This window comes from Trachinotus anak, unplaced genomic scaffold (genome assembly GCF_046630095.1).
Source record: "Trachinotus anak isolate AG129_WGS33_773 ecotype Australia unplaced genomic scaffold, CSIRO_AGI_Tana_v1 ptg000015l, whole genome shotgun sequence".
Taxonomy (NCBI): Eukaryota; Metazoa; Chordata; class Actinopteri; order Carangiformes; family Carangidae; genus Trachinotus; species Trachinotus anak.
In genome coordinates, this window is record NW_027273866.1 from 12,644,316 (window position 1) to 12,657,915 (window position 13,600).

The 13,600-nt window shown below is 40.8% G+C and overlaps 1 protein-coding gene across 20 annotated transcripts in view; it reads left to right on the plus strand.

Moving 5' to 3' along the window:
* The window catches only part of mark3a (MAP/microtubule affinity-regulating kinase 3a), a 58,517-nt gene that overhangs the window by 36,534 nt on the left and 8,383 nt on the right, over nucleotides 1-13,600 (plus strand). For 8 of the 20 annotated variants that reach the window (XR_011693592.1, XM_071497623.1, XM_071497626.1 and 5 more), the window contains exons 11-16: nucleotides 1,948-2,060; nucleotides 2,700-2,847; nucleotides 3,810-4,027; nucleotides 4,620-4,723; nucleotides 8,446-8,718; nucleotides 10,801-10,827. Coding sequence is in view for 19 of the 20 variants with exons in the window: in XM_071497623.1 (XP_071353724.1) it covers nucleotides 1,948-2,060; nucleotides 2,700-2,847; nucleotides 3,810-4,027; nucleotides 4,620-4,723; nucleotides 8,446-8,718; nucleotides 10,801-10,827 (883 nt within the window). In the remaining variant the exon portion in view is untranslated. The remainder of the gene's footprint in view (nucleotides 1-1,947; nucleotides 2,061-2,699; nucleotides 2,848-3,809; nucleotides 4,028-4,619; nucleotides 4,724-8,445; nucleotides 8,719-10,800; nucleotides 10,828-13,600) is intronic. The other 12 variants (XM_071497624.1, XM_071497627.1, XM_071497613.1 and 9 more) reach the window with 3 other exon arrangements.

Here is a 13,600-nt window from a genome sequence, read left to right on the forward strand (position 1 = left end):
ACAGGTTTTGAAATCGTGACTTGTGAGTGTGTTTTCATTATTTTTTCCTAAATTTGTCAAGTCTGTCTAATCTCAGAGTGAATTACTCCATGCTGGTGTGGAGGGATTTCATTCAACCAAATTCGAAGATGTTAGTTTGTTAAAATCTGCAAAGAAAAGCTTTTAACCCACTGGAAATAATGGCATTAATATGGCTATCAGAGTTTTAGTTTGATGTGATGATCAGGAAATTCTCTCAGAAAGGATGAATTTTAATTTGGAGGGTTTTTGGTGTTTTGAAAACATTAAACATATAGAATATTTATTACAAAGCTGTCATCAGCAAGAATCCAACCCAGCAGTCTGGGCAGGCACCCATATTGGTAAAGAAAACCATCTTGTAGTCGATGCTGTGCTGGTGTGACTGCAGGTTACAGCTGTTGCCCATTACTGCCGAAGCATCTGTGAGCAAAGGCACATAGCAGCCAGTTAGTTGACAGTGTAATAAAAACCTGTTTAAACTGAAGGAAGATGTAGACGTCAGATGAAGCATGTGTGTGGAAAATTACAGCGTTTGAACTGCAGCAAAGATGGCAGCACTGTTTTGGAAAGTTGTAATGAGGCTAAATCTGCTGCTACAGAAGATTAAAACACTTGTGACGGCCGTGTGTACTGACTTACCACCTCACCAATGTGAGAGGCCTGTAATTCAGTCAGTCAGACTCATATCAGAAGGTAAAATTTGCTAAAAATACAGAGATGCTCTGACGTCCTCGTTGCATTCATAGTCTTTCGTACACTTGGATTAGACAGTGCAATTTATGTCTTGGTAAAAAACAGACAACAACCTGCAGTGAATGATTAATGGCAGGAAATTGGAGCACGTTACAGGTCACTATGATGACTGTGATTCATTTTAATACCTTTGCCCAGAGGCCACCTCCCTCTCTGACGGTGTAATCTGCTTCGCTTAGAAACATTCTCCACCATACTCCTGAAAATACAGTCTTTTGAAACATTGATAGGGAGCGTAGCGTGGGGCTGAAACGATAAAAGCCTTCGTATGATGCCAGATGGGGGAAAGACACACACTCTCTCTCTCACACACACACAGATAAATGTTTAAAGGGTGGAGCTGCAGCAGGAAACACCGCTCTACTTCACCTGGCATGCTGCTCCAAACGTGAGCTGGATGATTGGAGAGGGTTTCACGTCAAAGACACATACGTGTGGGTCGGTGGGGGTGTGGGTGGGTGGGTGTGGGTGGGTGGGTGGGTGGGTACTGTATATGTGCTGTCACACACCTTCTGCAATCAGCATCTCTCTGCTTCTGTTTGATGGAGGCAGAACTGGAGCACGGGGGGCTGATTACTACTGCCTGAATCATTACACATACGCACAGTTTTACATGTTAAAGTAAGGATCTGAAGGTGTGAATAATGATTTAACTGCTTCAGAAGTGTTAACTGAAGAGCTTTGTGTCATTGTTGTTGGTTTTAGTTCCCAGAGATCACTTGTCATAGAGAGCAGTTGCTACATTGAAGCTGTAGCATTAATTTATTTATCCTTTATTGAGCCATTTTCTGGACAAAATTTCAAAGATGGCAAAAGAGTTTTAGCCCAAATTCTAAGATAAAATAAACGTCAGTTAGATATATTTTATTGATATGTTTATTATTATTTTTGTCATTGACACCTATTGGAAATGTTGCACTTAAGCCACAGCCAATGATTTTTTTCATGATCAGTTTATCAATTCATTCATTATTTAGTATAATAAATGGGAAAAAATGTGAAAAATGCCCATCACAAGTTCTTTGTGTCTTGTTTTTGTCTGAGCAACAAGAGCAAGAGATTTAATTTAAAAAGAGATAGAAAAACTTAAATACTCAGGTGGGAGAAGCTGAATCCTGAGAGTGTTTGGTATGTTTTGCTTGAACTAAAATTACATGTGGTCTGTTTGTGCAGATGTGATGGTGGGGATGGGCTACAACCTGGAGGAGATCCAGGACTCTCTGGCCAAAATGAAGTATGATGAGATCACAGCCACCTACCTGCTGCTGGGCAGGAAGGCCTCTGAGGTACGGAGATCAAGCTTTACAGTGGATCAGCTCATCTTTACTGTCCGAGTTGATTGGGTGGCGGTGGGGGGACTGAATGTAAACCAAGCAACTGGACCCCCTGTTGATGAATCCTTATATTTGAACTCTTGCTTGGTAAAAGTGAAGTTTTGTTAGATCTGTGTTGTGCTTGAGTTAAATCAGGAATTAAACGCTGCACACTGGAGGGTTGGCTTTTTAAAAATGATAAACCTCCTCATTTAGAATTTAAATTTGAATTATTTTACATCGGTCAACCCGCTTTTGTCTGCATGTTGTGCTCTCATGCTGCTGTATGATGAAAGGACTATACCTGAGAACAGAATTTAATTTGGGTGAAAATGAAGTTTCTTAATTAATAGACATAAGATGTTCTCCACAGTTGCAGCCTCATGTTACAAATCAGAGTAAGAAAGGGTAGAAAAGACGCATTTGCACGCAATACTTCTCCCCGAAATAGCTTTAATTATAGTTTGCTGATGACTTTATTATAAATCACATTCAGTAAACTGTTAACATGGACGTAAACTGTAGAAATGTAGAAGTGAACAAAACTGCAGCCAGATAAATCCAACACCAGGAGTCTGAAGGTGGGACTCAGTGTGTCTGTGTGTCCTCCAGCTGGAGCCCAGCGAGTCGGCCTCCAGCAGCAACCTCTCTCTGGCCAAACCGAGACCCAACAGCGAGCTCAACGGCCAGTCGCCCTCCCACCTCAAAGTCCAGAGGAGCGTCTCCTCCAACCACAAACAGAGGCGTTACAGTGAACAAGGTGAGGAGGCCCCTGCAGTCGGATGTCTCTTCCTGTTTAATCACATTTTAAAACATAAATATCAAACATTTACTGGCAGCATCATTTGTTATTTTAGGCTTTTTTCCAGCTGTGATGTTATTTCTCCGTTGAGCTGAGTGAAAACAGGACGCAGCTCAAACTCTGCTAATAAAGGTCGGTTTTTGTTAGCAGCCACTTGTCAAGCTGATAAAAGCAGTTAAATCAAACCAGTCACATGGTGGAGACACTTTAACCTTTGGTGTATTTGCACAGCACAGCGCTGTCCACTGTGTTATAATGCTTTGTCAATAACCTTCCTCTCTGCAGCTTGAATAGCTACACAATGCTTTTAAGCTCCGGCTCTAACACGGAAATTCATGAGCACTGCTCACTCTCCTTTCCAGGAGTACTGTGGTATTTTTAGTGTTAGATATGTATTTCTTCAGACAGAAAATACCAATATTGCATTTTAACAGCAGAATATTTGCTAAGTGACACACACAACAAATAATTATTTTTATTATCAACAAGAACATAGTGAAAATGTTCATCACAGTTTAGAACTCAATTTTTTTTTCTGACCACCAGTGCAAAATCAAAACAAAAAAAGTATAGCTTAATGGAAAATCAAAATTGATGCTGAATAATTTCCTATTGACTGATTAACAAACTAAATATATTAGCTCGACTCACATTGACAAAGAAATGTGGCCTCAAGCTCGTTGTTTTATATTAAAACATGGATAACAATAGATTTTTTTTTTTTTTCAGCTCTGAACAAAATCATCCTACTTTCTTTAAAAGTACCTCAATGTGCTGTGATTCTGAGCTCAGTCACTTTGAGTCAGTTGTTCTTCCTCCAAATGCAGGTCGTCTCATTTTAGATAAAAGCCACTTCAGGTACAAACAGAGTCTCTGAGTCATCTGTCACGCGTCTGCGTCCCTCGTGTTTCTCTCTGTAGTTGGGCAGAACGTCCCTCCAGGGATGGCTCATCCAAAGAGGAGTCAGACCACCACAGCGGACAATAGCGTGAAGGAGGAGGGTGGAGTCCAGCTCCGTAAACCCACCACCCCCGGGAGCCGCGGGCCTCCGCCCTCCAGCCCTCTGCTGGGCAACGCCAACAACCCCAACAAGGCCGACATCCCCGACCGCAGGAAAGGCGCCACCACCGGCCCGAGTGTGAGTTACTTTATCAGTCACACACCTTTTAAAAAAACCATGTGAACATCAGCAAATACTCATTTATCTATAGTTTGATTATCTCAACTCTTAAACCCAGTTGTTTCTAAAAACATCGACTCTGGTAAACTGAGCTGAACACAGCAGCCAGAAACAAGCGTCCTACTAGTAATGCGAAGAAGGATCAGTTCTGTCTCCAGACCTTAAAAACAAATTATTTAAAAGACAGGGCTTCAACTACAACGGACTTAAACGGGGTGGCCAAATATTTCAGTTGTGGGTGGGGGGACATCTCTATTTTAATTTGTCATATACTAATGATTCCTGCTTTCTGTCTTATCTTATTCTTCTCACTTATCTGTCTTATGGATATATTTTGTTGTCATAAACATTTTTATTGATGTTTTTTATTTAGTCTGCTCATAAGAAAAACTCTGGAAACAACCTATATGAGCCTTATGTTTTACCTGTAAGAGACATTTTAATGTCTTAAATATATTTATCAAATCTACTGCTTGAAACACACAACTAAAACATTTTGAACTGATACAGTATCATGTCTCATTTTCTGTCGCCCTCTCTCGCTCTGCAGAATAATGCTGCGTCGTCAGGTATGACCCGGAGGAACACGTATGTCTGCAGTGACAGGAACAACACCGACCGCCTCTCCGTCATTCCCAACGGGAAGGAGAACAGGTGAGAGGAGCAGGGTTTCTGCCTTCCACCTGGTTTCATCACAAACACATAAAAAAAACAGGAAGCAGAATTCAGCCGGTGTCACTGATACGTAAAATACAGCGGACACAAAACGTTAAGTTGTTTTCACTTGTTGGTTCAGGAACTGTTTTTAACAAGATTATTGAGCCTGTACATTTTTGTGGGTCCTGTTACTGAAGCCAGTATGTTTGTTTTTTTTTACATTTCACCACCAGTCAGTGTTTTTCATTGCCAGTATTTTGGTCTAAATGCTGCTGTAGAACTTTTTCTACCCAAAAATCCTCCCTATGATCACGAACGTGGTCAAATTCAAGGCCTGTAAATATAAATCAATACAAAAATATCAGCGTCAGCCTTTTATACTCAAACTCTAATAACAGTGTTTCGATTTTAAAGCCCAGATTCTCTCATGTATTGTTAAAAGAAAATCCAGACAGGATCCCTAGAAAAGATCCTTTGTTTCACTCCCTTATTTTATTTCTTTCCCTTCCTTCTTTCTTTTTTATATTTACTTTCCCTTTTTCTCATCATCTTATCTTTCATTTCTGCCTGTGTGTTTGTGGTCCGGGCTGGGGTGGGGGTGTTTTTTTGTTTTGTTTTCCGTTGTGGCATGACCAGCATGACTGAGATGGCTTGTGCCACTAGCCCCTCCTCTGCCTTTGCGGCCGCTGTGTTCGGTGCCTCGTCCAGTTCGGTGCGGCTGAGGTATCAAACCGTCGGCCCTTTGTACGCTTGCCAGGCAGGCTGGGCCACGCTGCCCCACTCCTACTACGCTCTGGACTACTGCTCGCCCAAGTAAGACGGCAGGGCCTCCAAACCCCCCCCTGTCTGTCTCCTCTCATGTCTCAGCCCCTGTTTGGCCCCTCGCTAACCCACACATCCAGCCAGCTTCACACTCCGTAACACCCCAACTAAACCATGGACGCCATTTCCTGCAGAGACAGTGATAGTGATCGAGTGCATCTGACTTGTTTTTTGGTGTCAGTGTCTGAAATGTTCATCAGACAAGAGCAGGTAAAACTGAAGACTTGACCTGTAGAGATGAACTGAAATAATGAACATACATCAGTCAGAATGTGTTACCTTGTTGTTTTCATATCAGTGTTGTTGTTCTGCAGAATAAGTGACACTGAATAAAGACACAAGGGCAGATTAAGAGTTTTAATAAAGGGACATCTAATTTCAGTTTAATTGTATTTGTATGGAGCCAAATCATAACATTATCTCAAGACTCTTTAAGGGTAAAGTCAATACCTTAAAGAAAAGAGAGAGGCCAGGAACAGCTGTATATACTGTTGATTGTTATAGGGAGAATAATACTAGTAATATCCACAGCTGTGACAGTGTTATCAGTAATAACAGCAGCAATGATAGCAGCACAAATTATTGAAAACAATAGTAATAATCAACCAGAACAAAAGTTTTGCATCTGTTTGATTTGAATTTCTAAAAAGACTAAATAGACCACAATAAGGAGAAAAGGGAAATAAAGCTTCCTCTTTAAACTGAAATACATTTAGCGACTTATTTACAATTTTTCAATTACGGCTGCAACCAATGATTATTTTCATTAATATTGACAATAATGATTAATAGAGCCCAGATGATTTCCCAAAGCAGAAGTTGATTCATTCTAATTGTTTGTTTGTTTTGTCTGATCAATAATCCTAAATCCAGATATAATTAGATAGAAGTCTAAGGCCTCCAGGGGCCCTTGAAGGGGGTCCCCACCAAAAAAGGGGAAGTAACACAATGACAGAATGTTTTGGTCATGGGTTTCAAACACTTTCTGTATTAAAGTGTCTAAAAGCTAAAATCTTATCAGAAGCTGGAACAAGTCATGAACTGAACAGATCAGTTTTCTGTTGGGCTTGTCGCTAAAGTTCAGCACAGAATAAATCATGTAGGACCTCGTTAGGAAAATGTATTTTACTGTGAGAAAGGTCCAAAAACAGCTGAATATTAAAACCCCCCAGGAGACATTCAGAAGTCTTCTGTACCGTCAGAGTAGCAGATGAACCTCAGAGCTTTACCTGCATTTGTTATTTCAGACACTGATTAAAGTGGAGGCACAAGTAGAGAAAAATATGTATCCACACACTGACATCAAGCCGCCGCACTTTGACAGACGAGGTTTAAAACTCTGTGTGTGATGATATTTTTCCATGTTTGCATCACCCCTCTGCCCACCATGACCTGGAGGACCTCTCGCTCTGCTGCAGACATTTTGCAATAACAAACTCTCTCAGCTCTGTTCCCGATCTCTCCTCCATCCTCTGTTTTAAACTCTGACCCTCAATCTTCTCCGTCTGGATCCCTCACCTGTTCGTCTGCGACACAACAGCCGAGCTCCACCGCTCACCGGCCCCCCTGCTGTCCCAACACCCTCAGACCATCGTCTGTTTCTGTTTAGACTCTAACTGATCAGGGACACGACTCACTCCTCTCATTGTTAAGAGCTTGATGTCCAGGGTGGGAAATTAACAACAGCTGGTTAAAGTTTAACTGCTTTTTAACAGCTTTTAAATCTCTCTCTGGCTGGTGGATTGATGCAGAGAATGTCCCACATATTGTCTCAAATGTTTTATTTAGAAATGTTGTGGTCCTGTTTCCACCGCAGGATCTTTACCTGCAGTTTGAGGAACCAGGGTTTAAATTAATTCCTCAGTCACAGCCTGTGCTTCCTGATTTTGCAGTGGCCTAGAAAAATTGAGGCAGCAGAACTGAAGGTCAACACAAAACTTGTGGCTGCTAAATATAGTGTTATAGTGTTTGTTGAGATTTCAAAATAAAATTATTTGTTGTTTCACTCCCTCCAGTGTAAAAAGCCTAAAAAAGAACATCTGTGAATGAGAGCTGATGAGATGATTCATAATGACTGACTCAAAAAAATACTAATCTTATTAGAAGATATTAATTTCTGATGATTTCATTTTGGTTACATATTAAAGCAGAAAGTAATAATCATATACGGCTTTAGAGACGGATCATCTGTAGTTTCAGCCTCATTTTCCACCTCTTCATTTCTCCTCGGAAACGGTAATCAAACAAATGAGATAATTAATTTTCTTCTCACTTCTTCTCCGATTTTAAGACTTAAGATCAAAGACTGAAACATTTCATGTTAATAGCGAAATATTTTCATTAAGAATTTGATTTATTTTATTAGTCGTAACTGTACATTTCTGCCATTAAATCTTGTCTCAATCCACCGGCTGCTGAGATTTACACTCATCTTTCTTGTTTAATTTCACACCATGTCGACATCTTAACACGCAAGATTCGTTTTCTTAAAAACCCCATTGCAGTGTTAGAAATCCATGTAGGGTTAACAAACTCTTGGCCATTGTAAAGATAAGGAGGGAAATGTGATGTAACTGTTACGAGGATGTTTCCATTGCAGTAGTGTACTTGGGTACCTGCACTGCGGTTGTGGATCAGTAGCAGCAACCTTTGACCTTTTCTGCAAAAACACTAACGCTGGTCATGAGATGAATAAATTGGTTCCTTACCTGTGGACAGAAGCTGAGTCTCTGTATAGTCATTGTAAAATATGGTGAATAATTTGGCTCCAAAACTAAATGTCGTCACTAGTACGGGTGCAGTGAAGTTCACATCTGCAGTGGAAAAATTTACTTTCTGAGTTCAAACCCCCGATGATGATGATTTTCTTGCTCTTCTCCCTCCTCCGTCCACTTCAGCAGCGTTGCAGTGTCACCCGGTGGCCAGAGGAACCCGGTGGCGTCGACCCACAGCATCGCCAATGCCACCACACCCGACCGACTCCGCTTCCCTCGAGGCACCGCCAGCCGCAGCACCTTCCACGGCGGCCAGCTGAGAGACCGTCGCACGGCCACTTACAACGGGCCGCCGGCCTCGCCCACCCTCTCCCACGATGCTACCCCTCTCTCGCAGACCCGCAGCCGTGGAACCAGCAACCTTTTCTCCAAAATCACCTCCAAACTCACCCGCAGGTAGGCGAGGAAACGGCTCACGACAGGAAAGCGCCACTGGGTTGGGGTTTAGCTCCTTCTCTGTTCAGTCAGGTTGAAACTGTCATTCATGTGCACTTGTTCACGACTTCAGGACTGACATAGAAAGCTGATAGACTCCAGCCCTGCTCTGTGCAGTATAATCTCCTGTGACTCTGTGTGTTCCAGTTAGAAACCAATCAACACAGTGCCTCGTAGAGTTAGGATGATTAATTACATGCTGGGGGAACACCTCACTGTCCTGTACGATGTGATTTATTCTTAAGTCTAAACTGTTATCTGTCACTGCCTGGTTGCCTGCCACAGAGAACTGAAACACTCTGACTGAGCCGCAATTTGACCTCAATGAAAACTGTGATATTACTGATGGTTAGAGCTGTATTATGACCAGTACCTGAACCATAATACCACAGATAACTGAAGTTTTAGTTCTGTGATTCATATAAGATGTTTTCTGATAATTCTCTCATATAATATTGATGATGGCATCTTTTCATTCTGTATAAAAGCTTTAGAAATTCTTATTTATTATAAAAGTGATAAGTAACAGCTTCACTTTTTGTTTTCTTTGGTCTAAATCAAAGTAGAAACTGATATTTTTAATCTGGTCCGTTCAGAGTCACACTGTTTAGTCAGTTTGTATATATAACCACAGGGTTACGTATACAGAGTTCACTGGACCTCATACAGGATAAATATCGACAAACAGGTAGAAAAGGGACAAAAACAAAAAAACATGGCGTCTTGTATGACAGTAGTATGAAGGAAGTTGGTTTCTATGTGGTCACTACATTTCACTGCTATAATGCGAATACATGTAGTAGGACACAAACAACAAAACCTGTATTTAAAAGGAGCTATTGCTAAGTTTTGCTATTGCTACGTAGCTAACGTCAGCATTAAAAAAAGCATCTGCTCTGCTGATGTGTTACCATGGTTGACAAATGATCTTGTATAAATATTGTCTAACACACTTTGACGTCACTGTCTCAACAGTTCTAATGAACAACAGAAAGATTTATTTTGGTGTAGTTTTTTTGTTATAAAATTTGTTATAAAATCCTGTGGTTGGTCTGATTTGCTTTCACACCACAAATGAGCTAAAACAGGTTTAGTTTAATTCTTTTAGACTGGTGTGAAAACTGGTGGCGGCCTGAAAAGTGTCGTTCAGTGGTGAAAGCAAAGCAGACCAATCACAGACCAAATGTATTATTATTATTATTATTATTATTATTATTATTGCTATGAAGTCAAAAGTCAAATTACTGTTTAAGTCCTGTCTCCTGAGGATTTTCTCTCCTCAGTGAAACTGTAAAAAGGAGTTAGGACAGAAGTGTGTTGATCTTGGTGACCACACAATAACGACCTCCCTGTAGTATTATGGTAAAAATCACATTTGTTTTGTGCTGTTTGTGTTATTTCTTGAGAGCTCTTTGTGATGTCAGAGGAAATAAACACTTCAGGTTCAGTAAAGTGTAATGCGACCTGTTGTGAGTCACCACAGTTTGATTTCCACTCAGGGGTCTGTGTAGTGCCGTAAAACTTCATGTTTACTCCTCATGGTTTGTTTATATAAAGCCAATGTGAACATGAACCAGACTTTAGCGGCAACGTCAGATCCTTTTGTTTTTCTTTGGTCTGGACCAAATAAACTGAACAGGCTCCAGGGGGATAGGACATTTCAAACTGAATCATTGGTATTCAGTTTAATTAGCCACATTATCACAGTGGGAATGCTCTATTACAGATTTGTTATTATATTTGATTTAAAAAACATCCAAACAAAACCACAAACACATTTGTTCTGCTCTGGACGCGGCAGCCAGGCCAGTGACTTCACTCCTGCAATGACTGACCTAAAATGAGGAATTGAAATCATTTGATAACCAATGAAAAAAAGAATCTTCCCTTTCACTGTTGATGATTCCAATCACCCCATTTTTGTTCACTCATTCAGACTCCTCATGCCTCCTCTCCCTTCCTCCCTACCTCCCCCCCCCTCCTCCTCCTCCTCTCACTTCTCCTTCACCATTTTCACTGTTTCTTTGTCTGATTCTGTTGTAGAAACATGTCATTCAGGTTTACCAAAAGGTAGGACTCTTGTACTGCCTTTCGCTCTGTGCCAAAAATAACGAGAAACAATGTCACTGAGAAACTTCCTCTGAGACTCTACAGACGCGTGGGGCTGCTGGCACTGAACTAACACATCGCTTAGCAGAACAAAAACTCTCTCTGGGTGCATTTACACACACGGGTTATAATCAGATTAATGTGATCAGATTTGAGACGTGACTTTTTTACCCCAGTAATCCAAATTAACATGATCTAATTTGGTGATAGTGATAGCTGTATTTGTAAAGGAATAGTTTGACATCGGGGGAAATATGATTCTTTGCTTCCTTGCTGAGCGCTGGATGAAAACAGTGACGCTGCTCTTGAGTCTGTGCAGCAAATATGAAGCTACAGCCACGAGCACAAAGACTTGTAACAGGGAGACGCAGTGATCCTGCCTGTGTCCGATACGGTGGCCCTGAGAGCTCAAGGCACTGCGACCTCAGAAAACACATGCAAACAGACAGACCACAAACAAATTCACAAAACATCTTCATCAATTTGACAACACGACACATGTGCCGTGTTGTCAGGGTTCCTCACTTTGAAGATGTTTTCTGCATTCTTCAGTAAATTGACACCACTTGTGCTGCAAATACTCAAAACACAATTCAAGTGTTTCCAGGGAACACTAAAAAGTGAGGAACCTTGACAACAAAGCACATGTGTTGTGTTGTCAAATTGATGAAGATGTTTTGTGAATTTGTTTGTGTTTTGTCGGTTTGCATGTGTTTTCTTAAGTCGCAGTGCCTTGAGCTCTCAGGGCCACCGTAGTCCGAAGGCTCTGGATTAAAGTAATGACATGTACCATGTTAGTGAGGTGCTTGTAGGTTTATTTTGTTACCTAGTTGTTTCCCCTTGTTTCCAGTCTTTGTGCTAAGCTAAGCTAAGCTAAGCAGCTCCTGGCTCTTCTTGAGAGTGGCATCGATCTTGTCATCTAACTCTCGGCAAGTAGGCAAACAAGCACGTTTTCCCTAAATGTCAAACTATTCTTTTACAGAGGGGTGTAATGCAAAAAGAACAAGTCAAGAAAAGTCAACAAAAAAACGTGATTGTTTTTAGTTTTCATATAAAACTGTGTCTAAGAAGAGGACGCTGAGGAGCGAGGAGTTTTGCATTAATCAGGTTGTAACCTGTGTTTCTGTCTGAGTGTGTAAACGTACTCATTGTGGCTGTGGTTGGTCTGAGTGGATAAAGGCTGATTGGGAGAGCAGACCGGACTCCTCGAACAATCAGTCGATTAACCAGCAGCAACAACAAAGCAGCTTGCCACTAATCAATTGCCAGTGCATGCATGGGGTCGCTTCTTACAGCTGCCATTGATTGTGATCTGTTTTCTCGCCACAACGATTGTTGTAAACGACTGAACTCTCTCTCTCTTTGCTGTTGAACCTGCACATTTTTAGACGGAGCTTTTAACGTAATTCTGCTGCTATATTCACCATGAAACAGATCTTTTTCTTTTTTTAACTCTCTCTGGCTCAGAAGTGATTTCTCCCGGCTGTCAAATCAGGGAGAAATCAACCAGGATGAGATTGTTCCTGTTTCAGACAGTAAAGAGGAGAAGACGTCCGGGCCACAGAGAGCTATAAAAAAACCTGATTTGTGTTTTTTTTCTTTTGTAAATACAGCCTTTGTCTAGATTGTCGTGTTTGTGTAGAACTTGGTTGGTTTATCCAGTGGTGTTGTGTTTCGTTGTGCTTTGCTCTGCATATACTTTAACAGCTGTAGTCACTTAAGTTTAAATATCTTCCGGTCGATACTTTTGTCCCATTTCTGTTCTTTGTTGTGTTTCGGGGAAGGTCGTAGTTACTGATCAGGGTTTCTGGGCTTTGGTGAGTCAGTTTAAGAAGAATCGTGAGCTTCAGTTCAACTTTATCCGGTCCTTGATTCACCTTAAGGTTTTTGGTGATCGTGCCTCCATCAGGTGTCTGAGGTTGTTTGCGTTTTCCTTTTATAAAGTCCATTGATCAGTCATGTGACTTATAAATCATCATAAATACTGTAAAGTATATAAAACAACATTACCATTATTATCTAAACAAGATAGTATTGGATGCAGAAAATTTACAAGAGAAATATACATGAATAAAAATGATCTTTCAATGTTTGAATACAAAGCAGCAAATTCTGAAAACACAGTTCACATTTAACTCCTACATTGGCCCTGATATAAGATTGTGTATTTTTCTGGAAATCTATTCGTCATATGAGGTTCAGAGATGGTTGCATTAAGGCAGTGGTAGGTAAATAGCTGCCCATGGGCTACAGCTGGCCCTCCAGCAAGTTTCACTTTCTAGTTTACATAAAAACTTGAACATGATTTTTTTTCCCCCCCACAAATCTACCTTAGATATAAATGAAGGCTGCACAGTGAATTTAAATTTTATTGAAATCTCAATATGGTGAAGAGTTTTATCCAAATAGCAGGAGCTGCAATTCTTTGATAAAATGTGTCAGAACAGATCATAAATGGCCCCGGCTTACAAATCATATTCTGCAGACGTGAGGGAACACAGACTCCTCGTGGTGCAGCACAGAAATCTGCTTTATGAGTCATTTTTTGTTTAAAGAAATATTAACATCCGCCCTGTACCTGTCAGCCCTAAAATAACCCTATGAATCAGGTTTATTCTTGAATGGATAATAATAGAATTAAACAAAAGTAAAAACAATGAAACAAACTGAAAACGTACATGTCTACATCTCCACCACACCTGGAAACCTGGAACTGGAAATTGGCCCACAATTG